General features: G+C 36.7%; 1 protein-coding gene across 1 annotated transcript in view; it reads left to right on the forward strand.

The window, feature by feature from the left end:
- The window catches only part of AK5 (adenylate kinase 5), a 97,337-nt gene that overhangs the window by 17,272 nt on the left and 60,600 nt on the right, over positions 1–19,465 (forward strand). Inside the window, exon 6 of the mRNA XM_074832311.1 lies at positions 6,254–6,445. Within this exon, the coding sequence (XP_074688412.1) occupies positions 6,254–6,445 (192 nt within the window). The remainder of the gene's footprint in view (positions 1–6,253; positions 6,446–19,465) is intronic.

The raw sequence follows: 19,465 nt of genomic DNA on the forward strand, positions 1-19,465 counted from the left end.
TTGTGGCCACCTGACCTGTGGTGGTCCAACTGCCAAGCTCTTGCTCTGCAAAGAGCTTCTCATAGAAGACCTGCTCTGTCGCCGGCCAAGAGTCGTGGGCTCCAGAACAACTAGGAAAATGAATGCAACCTTTCTGCGAATCTTAAGAGGAAAGGATCTGTTCATTGCAATAGGTTTTTGTTCTGGTAAAGGTATTTTTTCTGCATCATGGTCTATAGGTCTTCATTCCCTTCTCATTTTCTATCTCCCTTCTCCCAAATCTCCACTTCATTGTTCCAGGCTGATGAGCCTCAGATACAGTTCTCTACTGGATCTATGTACCCAGTCATCTGTATGAGGAGTGGGAGGGCTGGCATGTCAGGAGTCTGAATCGCTGTGGTTCCTCTCATTCATTTTCTTTGGCCCTGTGAGTTTTACGTTGCTTTCTTAAAGCCAAGCCTGAGCAGGAAGCCTGTGGAATGGTTTTATCATTGTCTGTCTTCTCCCCTGGAAACCAGAGCACTCTCATGGGAAAGGCAAGCAGTGGTTCAATTTTCTGCTGGGTAAGAGACCCTAGACCTCAGGTTTCCTGTTTTTCTGGACAAGGGCTCTTCTCTGCTAGCCAGACTAGCCAAAGGAGAGCTCATCCATTGCTGGTCCTTAACCCTCAGGAGAGGACCTGATGTTCTGAATTCAGACTGGGTGGGGATGCCTGCTGAGCGGTTCTGAACCAGAGGTCTGCTTAGACCTTTCTTTGTAGCATTAGTGTTTACAGATAGGGATTCCTATTGACTAGCTGCCCTACACAGGTGAAAATCTGAATCAGTTCTCCCTAAAGACACCTGGCTTTCTCAATCAATTATTAGGAAGCCTAATTATGTAGTCTGGGTAATTTGCTGGAAGCTTGTTTCTTGGGCAGTGTGAATATGGTTCAAATGCAGTTACCAGAAAAAAATTCTACCAGCAGGATTTGTTCTTTGACAACATGATTCATGATTTTGCTTTTCTAAAACAAGAAAAAACTATGCAAACAGTCTAGTAACCCAGCAAGATGAAACTATAAAAAGCAAATCAGTAATTACAAGGGAGAGCACCCATACAATGGACATAAACTAGCTTGTTAGTAACCTTGACCAATTAGGATAAAACACACTATTAAGTTAATGACAATTGTTCATGAGCTGTCAGTTAAGTTTCCTCAGGAGTATCTAGTAGAATATACCAGGAATTAAGAAACAGAGCATTTTCGTCTTTTGCCTAATGAGGAATAATGAGAGTGTAATCATGTAATGTCTAGCAAACAACCACACTACTCTCACTAACAAGAGGAGATGTAGAAAATATTCCTAGAGAGAAGAGAGCATCTTTCCAGTTATACTGCTTTATGTCAGTAACACCACAACTTGCATGGAATTGCTCTCAATTTACTCCTTGTTCCAGTTTAGGAAGGAGATTCAGACCCGAAGAGAGTAGGATTTACTTACTAGTAAATACTATTCTAAAAAATGAGAGGATGTACCCACCAGTTTTATTCTGAGTTGATGCCATACGCTCTTTGTCTTATTTAAAATTCAGGAGGTTGTGAATAAACAGAAACCTGTCTGTTCCCATAGGCAAAGATTCTCCCTTCTGCTGAGTTCCAGTTAGTAAAGTAGTCAAATTCACTTCCCTGAGCCCCGCAGTCCTTCCTCGCATGCATTTCTGGACATGAGTAAGACCCTCTGCCTTTACCACAAGTTGAGTGTGTTACGGGAAATCAGCATTAAGGAATCCAGTTCTTCTGTCTGTGCTGGTTCTGTACACCTTTTCTACAAGCTGAGTCTCAAAATAAAACTTATTCCCTAGTCATAAAACTCAACAACAGTTAGTTCTGAGTTTAAAAAATAGGTTTGTTTTCAAATGAGTCATAAAAACCCCTTTTCCTTTGTTAGAAAAATTTGTACTCATATTTACGTAGGAGAACTAGATATGTTTCTAGAGGAGTAATCCCAGATGTCCATATGATCACACTAGCCTGTTAGATTCCAACTTGAAGTATTTATAAGCATGTCTTGCAGGCAGGTGCAGTTGAGATGAGTGGAAGCAGAGTGGTTCATCAGAACAGGAGTGAAATATCAATAGCATTTCAAGGGTTTAACCCTGAAGGTTGTAAATGCATGTAGGAGAAATATATTAAGTGCTATTAGGTCTGTATACCTATGGATATAGAAGAGATGTTACGTTTTTGTGCATCTAAAACCAAGCAGAGGCTTGTGTTTAATAAATGCTTTTCAGCTACTTTCTGATGATAAAGATGCATATTCTGCAGGTAAAAGATGAATTCATAGAGGCATCACATAATCAGAATCCGCTTTGTATTCCTACCTCAAATATGCTTGAATTGCTTTTTTTTCCACTTCAAAAAACATTTTAGACGATACTTCATTTGAAAGTAGGCTTCTTGAACTGAAAATTTTAAACCATTGTTTTCAATGACGTTTTATTTCTGTGAGTGGAATGTATTTCAAATTACAAAAGCCAGTGTCAGAAAAAATAGTTCTAGTTCCTGGGATTCTGATACTGTCTTTTGTATTGTTGCTGTTAGTAGTCAAAAAACTAAGAACAACAACAGTACTCACCTCCTGTAGAGAACATTCCATTTTAAAAAGCAGTAGGAAATAATTAAAACCTAATTAATTAATTTTCCACAGTAATTACTGTGTTGTATCTCATTATTATCCTCATTTTACAATTAGGAAAAAAAAGAAAATTAGGCCTAGGGAGTGCTTTCCCATTTTCTTAAAAAGGAACTGACCTCTGAAGCCAGGGCAGTTTATGGGGACCGAGCAGATGAGAACCTGCACACGTGATGGCATCATGGTGGCATTCAGATCCTTCCCTAGCTATGGGGCTGCACTCACTCAGCCACGGTTTCTTTAAAGAACTGATTGACTGTGGAAAGCTGTACTCCGATGTTTGTGTGAAACAGAAGGAGACCTTCCCTTTGCCTCCTCCTTCTTTCTCCTTTAGGGCTAATTTCATGAGCAATCTATTTATTCTATGTATTCTCTGCAAAGTTTGATGCTATATGTGAAGTTATGTGATACGCAAAAGCTGAAGTCCTACACTTGAGGAGGTCTGGTATGACTTCACAGAACTGCTAGTCCTGAAGATGTTCGTGAGCGAGCGTTGAAAGTAAGAAGGCCAGCTACAGTTTGGAGCATCTAAAGATTTCTTACCATCTTTCTTCACTATTATTAGGATGCACAGAAATGGAAATACTAAATAAAACTACTCACTCATATGAACTCCTTTTGTCCTTCATTTCACTAGATCCCTGCTTTGCAGTTATAATTTCTGAGTCCCTGTGTAATGTATGTTAGGAAGCTACAATCAGCTGGACATCCATATCGGGACTTCAGGTGTCTCTTCGCTGAGTCTGCTGCAACATGCATCAGCCATTCCCTTTCAGGAAGTAGTGTTCCATGACTTAAAAGGCTTTGAAATTTTTCAGAATCTGTGTCATAATTTGGATTTCTTTACTACAGTGTGCTCTTTAAATTCCCAAGTTCCTCATTATGCTTCTACTACTAATGAAGCCATCGTAATTTAACAGAGCTACTTTTAATAATGTCCATATTGCATGAAAGTCTAACACAGAAACTTTACTTTCATAGTCTTTCATGTGAATAATTATGTGCCTTAAAGCTATTATGTGGTAGTAAAATTAGCTGTCATAATTAATTCATCCCATGAAAGGACAGAATAACTCTGTCAATTATGTATTTAGAATAGTCTGAAAAGGGGAGGAAAGTTGACATTGAGGTACATGTGTTAGAGGAAGGAGAATGCTTCTCTCCCACTGGCAGTTATTCTAAAAAAAGATAGATTACAAGGTAATTGTTTCAAAATCTAATAGATACTCATTAAAAATTACCAGAATTAGTATTTTTGGAGTTTGGTTTATGGTTTTTTCCTCATGTGTCCAATCATCTACAATGTACATAAAAAAGAATTTGATTTTCTTTAAAACCCTATTCAATTTTCTGTAATGAGAGAGGCCACCAACCTGCTTGCTGGTGCTGCTTATCAGATTGTCCTTTATTGTTTGAAAATGGCTCTGGTTTTTAGGCACTTTCTACTTCCTCATCTCCATATCCCACTCTGTCAGTGACCTCCTTTGTAAAGGCTAATGACCATTGCCTCAGTTTCGAAAAGTTGTGTTTGTTTCTTTTGACTTTAGGAGAAACTTTTCTTGTGCTCAGATGTCCAGGAGAAAAGGCCAGACTGTACTTCAGGTTGTATTCCCTTAAATGACACAAACTCAGCTAGACAGGATTTTTTTTTTTGAACTTAGTTATTAATTTTCCAGATTGTCCACCTGTGAAGTCTTGACTATTCAGTCTGGTATATGGTTGCCTTTAGGCAATTTAACATCCTTGGATAGTAGGACCTAGATATAGAGATTATTCAGAAGCATAATTGGCTTGTTCTGGCCCTCAATAGTGATGTATTAATAATGACCATATAATGAACATAAAGGTATAAATCAGTTCATTCTCTACCGAGTAGTAGTTAGAATACATGTAGATGTTTTGGTGATACTTTTGTATAGCTCGAATTTGACTATCAAATTTACATAGTATCAAGCTGAACAAAGTCAAAATTATTCTGAAGATAGGAAACATCATGAGAAAGTTGTTTATTTAGCATTCTTGATCATCCACCATCATTTGTAACATAACTAGATGATGTCATTTATAGAATAGTAAGCTATTTTTTTTGCTAATATTAGTTAAAAATAAAGTATGATCTTTTTTGTTCAGGTAAATACAGACAGCAGAAATGACTTTGTGCTTGTATGTGAGAACAAATAAACCCTTTCTAATCTGTAATTGGATAAAAACTTGCACAGTACAATAGGCTTTGGTTTTACCTCAAATCTTTCTTACAGAGAATTCTAATATGTTTAAAAGGCAACACTAAGCTAGTGAAAAAAAGCATTTTTAGGTGAGTCTTTAAAAGAGGTAGATTTCTTTTTAACAACCAGGTAGAGGAAAGAACAAAATCAGATCTTATTAATATGGTTAATGTACACTTGTAGACCCATTTTTAAAATCCCGTGAATTCAGGTGTCTGAGCTACTTTAGGACGAGAAGAAGCGGCCTCAAGTTGCACCAGGGGAGGTATAGATCGGATATTAGGAAAAATTTCTTCACAGAAAGGGTTATCAAACATTGGAACAGGCTGCCCAGGGAAGTGGTTGTGTCACCATCCCTGGAGGTAATTAAAAGACTCTAGATGTGGCACTTAGGGCCATGGTTTAGTGGTGGAAGGGGCAATGTTAGGTTTGTGGTTGGACCCGATGATCTTAAAGGTCTTTTCCAACCTAAATCATTCTGCGATTCTGACTTCTGTTTTTTCCATCACATCTACTAAATAGTGGTGACCTCCAAAGATTGCCTGTGAACATTGTAGCAGCATTCCTAAGAAAGCGGGGCTGTCATTGCTTTCTCCACCTCACACACCAGAGGTATCTCTTCTATAACTGTTTGATAGCATGGGTAACCGAAATTATGAAGAACACTGAAAGCCATAAGGACAACTTGAATTTAACTAGGAAAGAGCTAAACTTCCAAGAATTTTTTTCTTATTGCCGTAAGGTTGTAGTTTCTGACCTTTAGTGTGGGGATGGGTGTGACATAAAACAGTGTCACCACACACACCAAAAGGATGGGAGAAATTAAAATCCTCTTAGCTACCACACCCAACCTCTTGAAGAGTACACTGAAGCTTGGGTGAGATACAGAGAAAGTGTTATAAGAAACTGTGGATCTTGGAACAGATCTCTTTTTGCCTGGTCCTAGGCATCAGTGAGCTTCATAGTGGCTGCTCGATTTTAAATACCACCTTACTTAAAGGCTTTTTAGATGGAAACCATACAAGCATTTTCCTGAAGAAATGAGACATTTATGTTTTGCTCTTTTTAAAAATTTTAATTTTAGCTAGGGAAACCTTCTGGTAATACAAATGATGAATATAGTCTAAAGAAGGTTTCTGGGGTGAGGTAGGCATTTTTCATGAAACTTTTTCCTTAACATTTCAGATGAAACAAATTGACTAACCTTCACATAAGACAAAAAAGCCCCTCCTTAAGCCTACAAATTTCCCTTAAAAAAACCCAGAAAATGAATGACTTCATCAAGTTCCAACTTACAAAAATGTAGCATATCTAAGCCTGTAAGTGCTGGGTAGTCAACTTAATCACAGACTTCTTGAATTGCTCTTTCCACAGATCTGTACCCCAGATTTGGTGGTGTTTCTGGCATGTTCCAGTCAAAGGCTGAAAGAAAGGTTACTGAAGCGTGCTGAACAGCAAGGGAGACCTGATGATAACCTGAAAGCCACTCAAAGAAGACTAATGAATTTCAAGCAGAATGCCGTCCCATTGGTTAAATATTTCCAGGAAAAAGGGCTAATCATCACAGTAAGTCCTTTAGTATATGCCTCTGAAACCTTAATTGTTGTTGTGGTTATACTTGGCTTCTTAGTTGCTTTAAGGTAAGCTAGATAAGTCAAATTATGTTTTAGGTATACACCATGGATAATGAAAGCAAGCTTTCAGTTTGCTGAGAGTATTTTCTGCAAAATGCAGTAACACAGAGCAAATTTCTTGTGCGTGTAGATGACATGGTAAGCACCATGTCAATTCTTTGCTGCAAGCATAAATTCCTTCAACAACTGGTTGCAAACCCTTTGCTCAGAAATTACTTGCATGAACGAAGAGCTTGCTTTGAAACACTGATTGGTATGCCAGTGCCAGCAATTTCATCCCTTACAAATAGTCATGTGTTTTTTGGATGACTGTCTTGAAAGGGGAGGAAAGCAGAAAAACATTACATTTTAACAGAAAGCATATCTTGAGTTGGATTAAATCAATACAGGTTCTCCAAGGAATAAATATATCTGGCTGCTGACTGACTCAGTAAATAAAAAGTCCTTAGATTATCTTATCATGGTTTAAATATGCCTTATTATGTGGTCTCCTACAAGCATCAATGTTTCAGATAAGAATTTTCATGACAAGAAAATTGCAATGTAAATAGACCACTTGGACACCAGTAAGAGTACTGATTCCTGCAATATCTGGGGCAAGAGGAGCTATAAACACAGAACATACTGAAAGCTGCGTTCATAAATAAAGCCAGGAATACTTTATGGAAGTAGGGCTGGCAAGTACTGCTGAAGTATATAAGTGCTTAATGATGACGAATTCAATGAGCAGTTGACACCGGTTCAATTATTTACATGTTCTAATTTACATACTGTGTTTGGTTGTAATAGCACACAGTGCTTGGTACACATATGGTACCATGAGAGCACAGATGGCCTATTTTGTTTCTTTTGAAAGCCTAAGTAACCTAGGTAGTTCACAATGGTACGTTCTCATCACAGCAAATATGACTAATTCTATGTGCTGGTCAGATTCATGATGGGCCAAAGCATCCTTAATTGCAAAGTCATCTAATGATGTTGGTAGCCTTAATAACGCGCTTCAGCATCTTTCTGAATTTCAAAATGAAAATCCCAGGAAATCATTACATTGTTTTCTCCGGAGAGTATCTGTTCAGTTTAGGATTTTGATTAACTCTGGAAAGATGAGAGGACTGGAATTCTTGGAAGTTGCTCTTCATTACTGAGGAAGTGTGTATTTTGTGACATTTCTATAGCCTTAACAAGCGGTCCTCCTATAGAAAGCATAGTTAGCTGCTTCAGGGAGAACGTGCCTTTGTAGATAAAGCATGTGGGGCATCTGGATAGAATTCCTTTTCTGTGATGAGACCTGTAAAACAGGAGATGTTTGTCCTGTAGAGGTTTCGTCTTCTGCTTTTTAGCTCTGTTTCTTGAGAGTTCTAAAGATAATTTAAATTGCAAAGTTCGCCTTAGATGTCACCTTAGATACGTTTTTGATGGATATGGAAATGGTAACATGGCATGTGAATGTTATATTACTGTCCACTATAGGACAAGGAAACAGCATGGGCAGAAAATGCTGACTTGGCAACATGTCAAAGAAGTCTTTAATATGAAAAAAATCTGTAATATTTGAATTTACTCCTTAACTATATGGTATCTACTCAAAGTGTGTTAATATAATTTCACAGAGATCTAGAAATTACTCTAGATTTACATCGGTGTAGAAGTGAAGAGAATTAAGGGAGACTCTCTTGTTCACCTATCATCAGAGCTGCTACAATGCAGTTGCGTTTCCCTTGTTGCAAAGCAAGGATGCATTAGTAAAGCCAAGCCCCGAGAGTTAGATGCATGAGTAAGTTCATGGCCAGTGGATAAAAGGATCTCTTTCTATAGATGCTAAAGAGAATATATATGGCAGACCTGATTTCCACAGCATTTCATTGCATATGGAATGAAATTTTTGCAGTTGCCTAAGGCAACTAAGTTGGTGGGGGATAAATGAGAAAAAGGAGTAGCTAGGAAGAGAGTAATAAAAAGAGATTAAGCATGCATACTCCAGAGCAAGTAAACCACTGAAAATTTCTACAAAAGGGCATTTTTTAAAACCACATGATCTTGAAACAGAGGAAACATGGAAAATTATGTACTATTACAGCAAGTTGTAAATTTTAAAATAAGTGTTTTTATAAAATGGTTATTTTGTCACCATTTGTTCCTTTTCTTAGTGTTCAATTTATAGATCAGCATTATCTATAGTTTTGAGATTCTTCTGACAATGTAATTTCTTTTCACATGTTCATTTTGTGGAAATTCACTTGTCCAATGGGAAATCTAAATATGTTTCTGCCAATTTCCTGTCCTATTCCTTTAAGTAAACAGCAGTGGAGATAACAAATGTTTTCTTACTCCACATGGCATTGATTCTATTTCTTCTTCACTGATGAGTTTTATTTTTTTTGTTTTGGAAAATAAATAAATCATACAATTTTTCATAGCCATAGCCTTCCATCAGTGGGAAAGACAGAGTTTTCTTAGAAAGCCATAGGATCCAAGAATCATTGCTGTCTTCATCATCACCTTCTCCTATTGGAAGCGTTGGATCTTCAGCTTGCCTTTACTAGTATGTATCTGTATAATACACATGTAATATTAACACTTCTACATACATTTGATGCACTTGTGCATGCTACTTCCCTACAGAAGAAGGAAGGAAGAAAAAAAATTGCATTCATCCTGCTGATTATAATATTGAACCTGGAAGGCACTGAAATATTACACGGATGAGAGCAGTGTAAGAACTAGAACTGCATAAAATAGAATTACACTAGCCTAATTCCTAGAGGAGTGAATCCTTGCAGCAAGGTCAGGCAAGGTCATTGTTGACCAGGAGGAAAAAAAAAGATTTATATTTTTCTTAAATCTCTACCTGCACCTTGTCACTGCTATTAAAAGCTCTAAATCTCAGACATTTCTTCTACCCAGCATCAGAATTCTACTCAGGGAAAAGAAACAAAACCATTTGTCTTATGTAGATTTTAGAACCACAACTCAAATTTTAAACATCTACTTAAATGTGTTGTTCTTCATCAACAAACAGACCAAAAGAGAAAAGAAAAATTCACTGAAATAACTGAATATCATTAATGAGCAGACATTTGATATAATTATATCTACTGTTAGACACTGTATGAGCAAGAAAATAAAAATCCAAATTCCCAAACAATATTACTTTTCCTGCTCTAACAGTTATTCCGTACTGTTTTTAACATATTTTCATTAAGTTAATAGAATTATAAAACATGTTCTTCATTTAAATCTTATTGATTAGGTTGCTTAGGTGTAATTCTTTCCCTTCATCTTTTTTTTTTTTTGTCTTTTGATCTCTGATAATTTGATACAGTACATAACTTGTACTTGTTTGCTGCTCTGTATGTCTTAAGTTTTCAGTCTGTGCATGGTATCCCTGCTCTCAGAGGCTGATCCTGGTTTCTGTTTTCAAGGAAGTGAGGGCCCCACCTACAGTACTTCTAAGAAACAGGAAGATGTAACTCTATCCTTTATGAAAAGCGCCTTCTTTGCAATAATTAAATTGGAATATCCAACAGTTTGGATTATTGTTTAGATCAAACAGATCTGTAAACTTCATTACAATTAAGAAAGAGAAGTAAATATCTGATATTTTAATGAACACACAGTCTGTTTAAAATTCTTTTTAGCAATCTGTCAGTAGGTCGAACAAATCAAAACCTGGCTTTACTTAAGTCCAATTTGATTTCAGAAGGTATCAAGACAATAGTAATAGATATCACAGTGTTGGACATGGATTATATAAATAGATGCATATACTGACATTTATTGTATCAGTAACTTTTAAAAAATCTTAGAACATTATATATTGTTTATCTAGACAGTAACTAAGGTACAAATTACTGAGGGGGAAGGTGTTAGATTAAATTATAAAAGGGAGAAAATGTAAATGCCTAGATGATCTGCAAGTACTCTAATGTTTAGCAGAGGACTTCAGTTCTGAATGCAGTTTAATCCATTCCCATATCCTTCCTGCCATCTAGCAATTATTTAAGTATGTTAGAGTATTATTATATTTAGTCTCAGGTGCTGACATGATAATTGGTATGTGTACACAGCCATGCCCAGTAAGCCAAGGCTACTGCTGAGGTGTGGTCATGAGAGAGAACTTCAAAATGAAAGGGTCTGTGTATCCAAACTTCTAGACAGTCCTCGCTGTTCAATTAAAAATACTTACATGGTTCATACCATTCACCTATGAGAATCATTGTTAGGTACTTTCTTCTTTTGACTACAGTACTCCTAGAGATATAGTATGGTATCATTTCACTTTCTAACACTGATTTATAAGGATTTCCCTCTTTTTTTAATTAGATAATAATGAAAAAGTAAGGCAAAGAAAGAAAAAAACCCTAATCCCTATGTAAGTAATGTCCTTTAAGCTTTTAATGTGGTTGCTGTCCTGAAAGATATCTAGCTTGCTCTGATAAAATGTGCTGTGAATTACAAATAATAAAAATTAATCTTTCTCCCTACCCCCACCCTTGGCACCCCAGCCTAGATAAACTGTGTGTCAGGAGAAAACTGGTTAACTGAAGGTCTAGTCCATCACATTTTTGTTGTCTGGTGAGAACTTCCTGTTAAAGAGAATTACTATTAAAGAGTTCCTTAAGAATCAGCTGGAAACTTCAAGTGAAAACTGTTTTATTGTTTTGTTAATTTTAAGATATGTTTCTCTTTTAGATATTATACTGATGTTTCATTATTATTAGGCCTGCTGCTATGAATGACCCAGCCCTTAAGATCTGTAGGATAAAGCTCAAGGAAATCACATTCATTGACCTTTGAGTAAATTACTACCGTATATAATTATTCTGAGTAGGAAACTCTTTCATTTACATCCCATCAGATGTAATTCATCCTACTGCAGGGAAGTTTAGAGAACACAATACAGCTTGGTAGACCATCATGAACACACTGTTGTAGCACTTGTATCATAATGTCCCTAACTCTAAGTCATAAACAAAATCTCCCACAGAAAGCAGCCTCTTTGCCTACAAGAAATGGTTTTTTTTTTCTGCTCAACTGACTTGGTTAAGTTGTTCTCAGTCATAGGGACAAGTGATATTCTGGAGAGAAAGGAGTGAAAATTCAGATAGTAGATGGTGCCCACACAGTGAAAAATACCAGAGTTGTACTTTTTTTACTAATTCACTGAGGAATATGCAAGAAAAAATTATGGCTACTCATTTTTATAAAATGAAGCCCTTGGTGACAATCAGCCATATTCAGTAAAGTAAAAATTTTGATCATGCTATGGTTGTTGCTGTTATGTTTTTATCAGAGAAAAAAGTTATCAGAGGTGAGGATGGCAAGATAATATGCAGGATTTGTATCTCCAGATAATCTGTATTTCAGAAACTAGTTATTTGTATCAAACCAAAACTAGTTGTGGGAAGATGGTAGGATAGAGGAGGAGTTGGGTAGAAAGGAAGAGAGAATTCAACTGCAGGTCTCTGCTCTGCCTTGTTCAGATGAATTTTAAATCTTTGCTATTCCTACCCTAGTGATACCCATCGCTCAGCTACTGGCTATTTTGAAAAGGGTCTCTAAATCTCCACTTTATCTGGACTGTAATCTGGTATAGATATTGGTATAGTCATTGGGGAGGAGATCACTGGGTTACAAAAATCTGTCACAGTTTTTAAAGCTGTTCTCAGAGAGCTTAACTGTTCTTTGTAGAACGTATCTCTTGGTCTAGACAGAAAAAAAATTTTACAGAGCTCATCGTTGTAGGAGTGGAAGTTTCTCTTACTGGAGACAGGATTAGGCAGTCTGCCTTATTTATAATAATTCTATGGTGTCAAGCTTGTTATGTTAGTAAGTCTGTGTGTATTTTAAAAAAAAAAAAAAAAGACTGCCATTATTGAGACAGAAATGCTAAACATTCGAAGAAGGTTCTGGACCTTATTTAAACAGCCAGAATGGGACAGCATCCTCTGGCATAAAATGCTGATTTCACTGATATCTTCATTATCTCACTTGTCCTTTTAGGGAATTTACCATGCCTATGCAAAACATTAAAATGACATTCAGATTAGTCAGAGAAGTAAAGAAAACCCAGAAAAAGCAGCTGAAGCTGGAAATGGATTTTGAGCACAAATTTAGAAGTTAAATAGTTGCTAGTGAGGGAAATACCTTATGTAGCTGTCTGCCCTCATTAGCATCAAACAAGCCTAATGGCTGTCAACTGTCACAGAAAAATTCCCCACAGAACTGCGTTACATAAAATTTTCTCTTGATTTGGTTAAAAAAGGGGGTTTTGCTATAGCATTGCACACTGACATGAACTTTAGCTCCAGGCTGTGACTTACCAATACACTGACAAAAATATCAGTTATAATCCATTTCTAAAGTTTTAGTGCTATCATAGCAAACTGTTACACAAAGGCATGATCTGAACCTCCAGCCTGCTTCCAGGTCCTGATGGCAGCCACTGCCAGGCACCTCTCTCAAACCAGAATGCAGCTCCAAGAATCTTCACCCCAGTGGAGGAACATGCATCTGGTTTGGCAGAATGCAGAATGACTAGCTGTTCTTGATTTTATGGTGGTGATACTTGCTCTCATCCATGCAGTTTTGCACTAAACAATCCTTAAAAAGAAAAAAAATATATTCCCCCCCCCCCCCTTCCCTGAAGTAATGCTAGGAATAGAGACTGTTAGCCACCACCTCCCCCGGGTGCTCTCACTTCTCCACTGCAGGCTCAGGATCTCATTTACATGTCATCTGATGCCTTGGATCTTGCATTTTTGGCTGCAAAGTGATACAGACTTGTCAGGAATGGTTCACTCGAACCTAGCCTTGCTTGTATCTGAGCGTAGCCTTTCTCCCCATAAGTCATAGATGTGGGTTTGAACTTGCTCTGCTTTGTAGATGGTACTGAACTGAGATTTCCCATTGATTGGCCCAATGCCACCAATGTATTTTCAAATGCCTCTCAGGTGTTTTAAAAATACAGCAGTCATGAGCACAGTCTTGCAGGATCACATTAGATGTGCTTTTAACATGACTTCTACCCCCCTGGCTCTTCAGGGGACTTGTTTCTTGGTCATTACCAAGGGTGGGGTGCAAAGAAGAACCCAGATAGCTTTGAATGTCAGCTGGAGAAAAACTTCAGTGTTTCGGGAACTTTTCAAATCAAACAAGGCATATAGGCAGCTATTTGTGGGAACCTGGAGACCAGAGGTTTTGTTTGAGATTCAGGAGTCTTCCTCTGTTTTGCTGCATGGTTCCTAAATCTTTATCTGGCTCCATGAATATATATGCTTATATAATAATGAAAAAAATTACTATACAGAGAAAATGAGATGTGGGATGGGAGGTAATTACTATTACTTTTCAGTTTTTCAGTTTTTGGTGATTCAAAGCAGTAAAAGGTAAGTTGAAGCTGAGAACGGGTAACCAGATCTCTGCAGACTCAGAAAGTGAGCTAGCTGTCATTGCAAATTAAAGGTCTCTGTGTCTCTCCTATGTTTGATAGATCTTTGGCAGAAAAACTGGGATATGAGAAAGAACCTGGACCTGTTTCCTGTGGAACTGCTGAACTAGAGAAAGTTTATGCATGCTCTCATCACTGCTAGGTTTTACACTGTGTCTCAACACTTTTTATGCGTTACTGCTTTGTGAGATATTTTGAAGAACTACAAAAGAAGTATATAAATGAAATTTATGTAGAAATGTGTCTAAACAAACTTTGTAAATATATTCATATTTTATATGGGAAAGATAGATGAGTAATTTGTGTATATGTAGAAGTATGTGCACTATATACACTTTCCAAGCCTCAGAATATTTTCAACCTCTGATTATATGATTTATGTCAACAAGTTAAGTATATCAGAAATACTAATGTCTGCCAGAGAATGACCAAGCTTGGAAACTTGCCATCTGTGTACATGCAAGCATGCAGAGAAACCTTGAGGGTGGAAATTTTTTGCTGAGATCAGTAGCATTGGTGCAACACTATGTTCTTTTCTAACTTCGGAAGCATTATGATTTAAATAAATACCAGCTTTTTGAAATCTGCCCTGCCCCCTGTACACCCAGTAGCTTGAATGAAGTAGACTTTGAAAAAAGAAATAAGCTTTGACAATTGTGGCTATAGAATTAGCCATTGATGAGTGCATGGGACAAGCTGATTTAGAACTCCAGAAGGAGAGGGAATGCTGTTTCTGACAGCCATACTATCCCAGATTTTATCCATTTCTGGCACTGTGAAAGCTGATACATGTTTAAAATTAACAGAGGTTTTTTTACAGAGCTGAAGCTAAAGCTGAGATAAGTAATTAAGCCAAGTTATCATGCAGAGAAATGAACTGTAAGAGATATTTAAAATAACATGCCCTACATATTCTTCAAGTTAATTTAAACAGTTCATCTTAAGGTAATTAAGCTGTGTCCTTTGGATGAATATTACCTTCTAATTTCCTTTTTGTAGTTAAAGTGAGGCTTAAAGAAGATTAATTCTTCTTATTTAGAGGAGACATTAAGAAACCAGCTTGGAAAAAATACCTCTTCTCTGGGAGTCCTTTTGTATTGAGTATGGCATTCATAAGCAACCTTTCCTTTCCTAAACCATACCTGATTTTGTGAACATCCAGCAGAAGAACCAAAGCTGCATTTCAGCCATGCTTTGCTGTAAATGTTAAAATACCGCTTTCTTACCAAAAGTTCCATTAGTGTTTTCCAGCTCTGACTATCACTGGTGGATCTTTCCTGTGAAAAGTTTATAGTCAGTGACTTCCCATTTTACAGCAAAGCCATTTTGCTGCCATTTGGTGGAAATATTTTGGATATCAACTCATGCAAGTTGCTACATCAGTAGAAATAGGATGGTCTTTCAGCTCTCACTCTCACAGTCCTATTAAAATGTTACTACATCTAGTGGCTCGTGTCCTACAATTCCAGTATTTAACATCCTTATTTCCCAAATCTTAAGTTCTTATCATTAGCTGTTGTTAAATATTTCTGCTTCCTTACACACATGGCAACTGAATGTTTGTTCTAATATCAGCCATACTCAACTGAATCAAATGGGTGAAATGAGTCTGCGTGGACTGGCCTCTAGTCACGCAATCTAGTATCATCCTGTAATTATTTGAGCGTTTGCTCCTGTTCTTCCTTTGCTGTATGAAAGAGAGGGGAGACATAAAAGATTACACTAAATTGATTCACATTTGTGAACGCTCAGTTATTTTAATGTTGGAAGCCATTTAAGTGTCAAAATGGAGAAGAGATGCTCAGACTGTCCACAGTAAGTCTGATGCAGTTCATCTTCTGGACCTGGTTCTGGCATTTTTCTCTAGCCTTCTGGAGTCTTATTTCAGCATTTAGGCTGAAGACAGGGTTAGATGCAGCTACAGTGTTGGTGGAGAACTGAGAAAACTGCAGGGCTACTAATGTGTTGTGTGACTCAGGGAACACAGCACACTACAGTACACAGTACTGAAGTGAGAACTATCTTCCCTTAGTACCTCTTCCCCTTTGCAGAATATCCTTTTGAATGTTTCTGGTAGCTCTTTGGAGGATTTTTTTTTTTTTTCCTAGCACAACTAAAGAATATCTACCAAACAGTACTTTGAAGAACTGTATGAAATACTTCAGAATTAGGAAACACTGCTATTGTGTTAACTCAGCACTTCACTGAAGTCATATATCCTTGTGTCTTAAATTCACTGATAATTACACATCAGGTAGCCACTAATATGGCTACTTTTTTCCTTGTAACTGTGGTACATCATTTAGTGTTAGCACAAACATCTCTGCACAGCGTAGCCTTGTATCATGTAGACATAACCTAAAATTCTTGGCAAAGACTCTCTTGTGAATCCTCTGCAGTTTGTCTTTATTATAACTAAGCACGTTTCCTTTATCCTCTTGCACAATTATCATTCTTCCTACTCCCAGGGTTAACATTTGTACCTTTACATCTGATACGGGACTGCAGTTTGCTTCATTAATGGCCAGTGAATATAACTATCTGTTCACTTTGTTGTCACCATATCACATTCTACAATCCAGTAGTCTACTTAAATAATAAAATGGGGAAAGAAACCTTACCAGACATGACTACAACACTGAAATCACAATTATCATTGTAATTTTCTGTGAAGGGAGAACTGTGGTCTCCATTCTCAATGGTTAATCTATTTTTATGCCAACAATGTGGCCATTCATGCCAGTCACAGTATAGCAGATAGAGGACTTGATGTGTAAAATGTGGCATCTTTTCACTGTAACTTGTTATGATCAGTTATTTATATATTTAGGATTGTTCATACATATATTACTCATTGATCCGGTTTGTTAAAAATATAATTGCTAAAATTATGTTGATTTTAGGCAAATCTTAACATTTTTTCATTATGTCCTCCACTGGATTTCTCCTCCTGTCTTTTAAACAGAATGTCAAATTGAAGCTTCACATTCATGTTTCAATACCAGTACTTCAAAATTCTCTGCTCTGTCTAGCATGTTAGGTCTTGTCTTTTCTTGCATTCTACCATCCATTGTGTTTTGGTAATAATACAGTTTTTGTAATGCCAAGGTCATTTCCCTCGCCACTGCAAGATGCCAATTAGGCAATTTAAAAATATACTTTTCACTAGTTTCCTACTGTTTCCTGCCTTCTGTGCTGTTTTGGTCTGCTCTACTGAAAAGAACAGACTTCTGTGTAAACGCAGAGTCCTTACCACAAGGGAACCTAGAATGTGGGCAATACAGTTTTTAGTCAAGTTGCTTATTAAATTTATCAGTCCTTAATACACTGAAAAAATTGCCAATAATCCGCTTTGTATCTTCACCTATTGCAAGAATTTAACTATATAGATTCTACGTAATATAGATTCACACAAACTCAAGGCAGCTCTTTTCAGTTTCTTTTACAGGGACATTATTTCTGCTGTCCTTCAGGCTATGTATGTCACCTCAGTCTGCTGTAATAGCCATTAAAGGTTTTGTGGGTACTTTAGCTTTCATCTCTGACCTTGTTCATGGGGTGCAAGACACAAATGAGCTCAATTCCAGTACTGTGAACAGAGCTTGAAGGAAGCTTTTCTTCATTTATGCAATTCATGTTCTCTCATATCTCTTGAACTTTAGAAAGAGGGTCAGGAGCCATGTGAATTCTGAAATAAGTTTGGTTTTAAGAACTATTCATTATATCATTGACCTACAGTCAGGAGACCACTCCTCAGAAAAATCACTAAATTTAGTAAAGTGAGTGTAATACACAGTAAGCTAAACATATCTAGATATTTCATAGGTTAGATTAGGACTTGTTAACAGAAATCATGTCAGTGTTTCTTTGGAAGATGTCTCTACTGAAACCCTTAGCTTAACAAGCAGTTATGTTATAGAAAACTTTCAATAGAATTTATTTGATAGCTTCTTGTTAAGGCTGCACAACGATTTATTATAACCCCATTCTGATGACATACTTTGTAAATATTAATTATTCTTTAAGTTAAAGGTTACAGTTGCTCTTTTCACATTGATCAAGTTCAGACAAAATTGAAAAATTCCTTTTTTCCCCATGAATTACACAAGCATGGTGAACTTTGCTGATGAAAAAAAAAAGCCCTGGAAGAAGATTTACTAGAAAATGACTGACACTTGAGGCATGAAACAAGACCTGAATGTAACCTTTTTCAAGTGCATGATTTGGCTTAAGGATGAAAAAGGACAAACAGAAGAGTCTTAAGCAGGGATAGAAGCTTGTGATAATTTATTCACTGGAGCAGGGATGGAACATAAGTATGTAGAGAGAGTCACTCTACCTCAGTGAGTATTTATGTATTTACAACAGTTGTACAGCTCAGAGAAGGGTATTAGGAAACCTTTTGCAAATGAAATCACAGGCAAGTACCCAGAATCTTCATTACATGAGGTACGAGAGTGTTGAGGTCACATCAGGGAATCAGTTAAAAATTAGCTGGTGTGAAAAATCAATTGCTTGTAGAGCCAGCATGTATAAATGGTCTCTATGTAGACTCTTGCCTTCCACGCTGGAAGGAGGACGTCAACAACATCCTAAGACCCAATGGAGGGCTTTTAATGGAAATGAGATCTAGTTTGTTCAGTGTAGACTGGTCCAAATGAACTTTTGTTTATTGGGGTATTTGTATTTATTCAGTTCACCTACTCCCTTGGCATAATTTTAATACAGAGTAAGCTTTACAAATAATTAGAATCTGCCTCTAAATTATTTTTCTTCTTTTACTACTCTCAAAACTAATAGAATCAAATAAGAGATTACAGTTCTCTTGAAGTTTGGACAGTGACTTCCAAAAGTTTCTGGGAGCTAGAAGACTCAAATTCAAGCTAAAGGAAATTTTCCTTCCCTCCTTAGTAATAATGACTGTATGGAATGCAGTCGTTGTTTCAACTTAAGATTTTACAAAGTAGTTTTAAGAACTAGCATGTCTGAACTGTCTTGAAAACTCTGCAAATCTTGTCTTCGTTCTATAAATTATCACAAATCCACTTGGAGTGAGTCTGAGTATTGATGCTTCTTGCACAATACATTTATTGTGCTCATTGGAGAAGACCGTGTCCCTTAGTATGAGAAAAATAATTTATCTTTGATGTAATATTCCATAAGAGTTAGAAGATCTAATAACGTTTATGATATGCAAAAGGAAGGAATTGGAATTGTATTAATGATGAGTAATTAGGATATGCTTGATGGGACACATGAACATAATTTGACTATCTGCACAGTACAATGCCATATATTGTATTACTTAAAAATGGGACAGGTAGCCAAAGAATGCCAGAAAACTGAGTTAAATATAACAGGTTCATGTTTAAGACTATCTGAAATTATTTCTTGTTTAAAATGATCTTTACTGTCAGATTAACCAAGTCATTGTATTCAGAATTAAAACCAAAAAAAATAGAAGGAGAAAATTTAAAATAATTTGTGTTCTATCTTACTACA

Source organism: Strix aluco, chromosome 8, assembly GCF_031877795.1.
Source record: "Strix aluco isolate bStrAlu1 chromosome 8, bStrAlu1.hap1, whole genome shotgun sequence".
Lineage (NCBI taxonomy): Eukaryota > Metazoa > Chordata > Aves > Strigiformes > Strigidae > Strix > Strix aluco.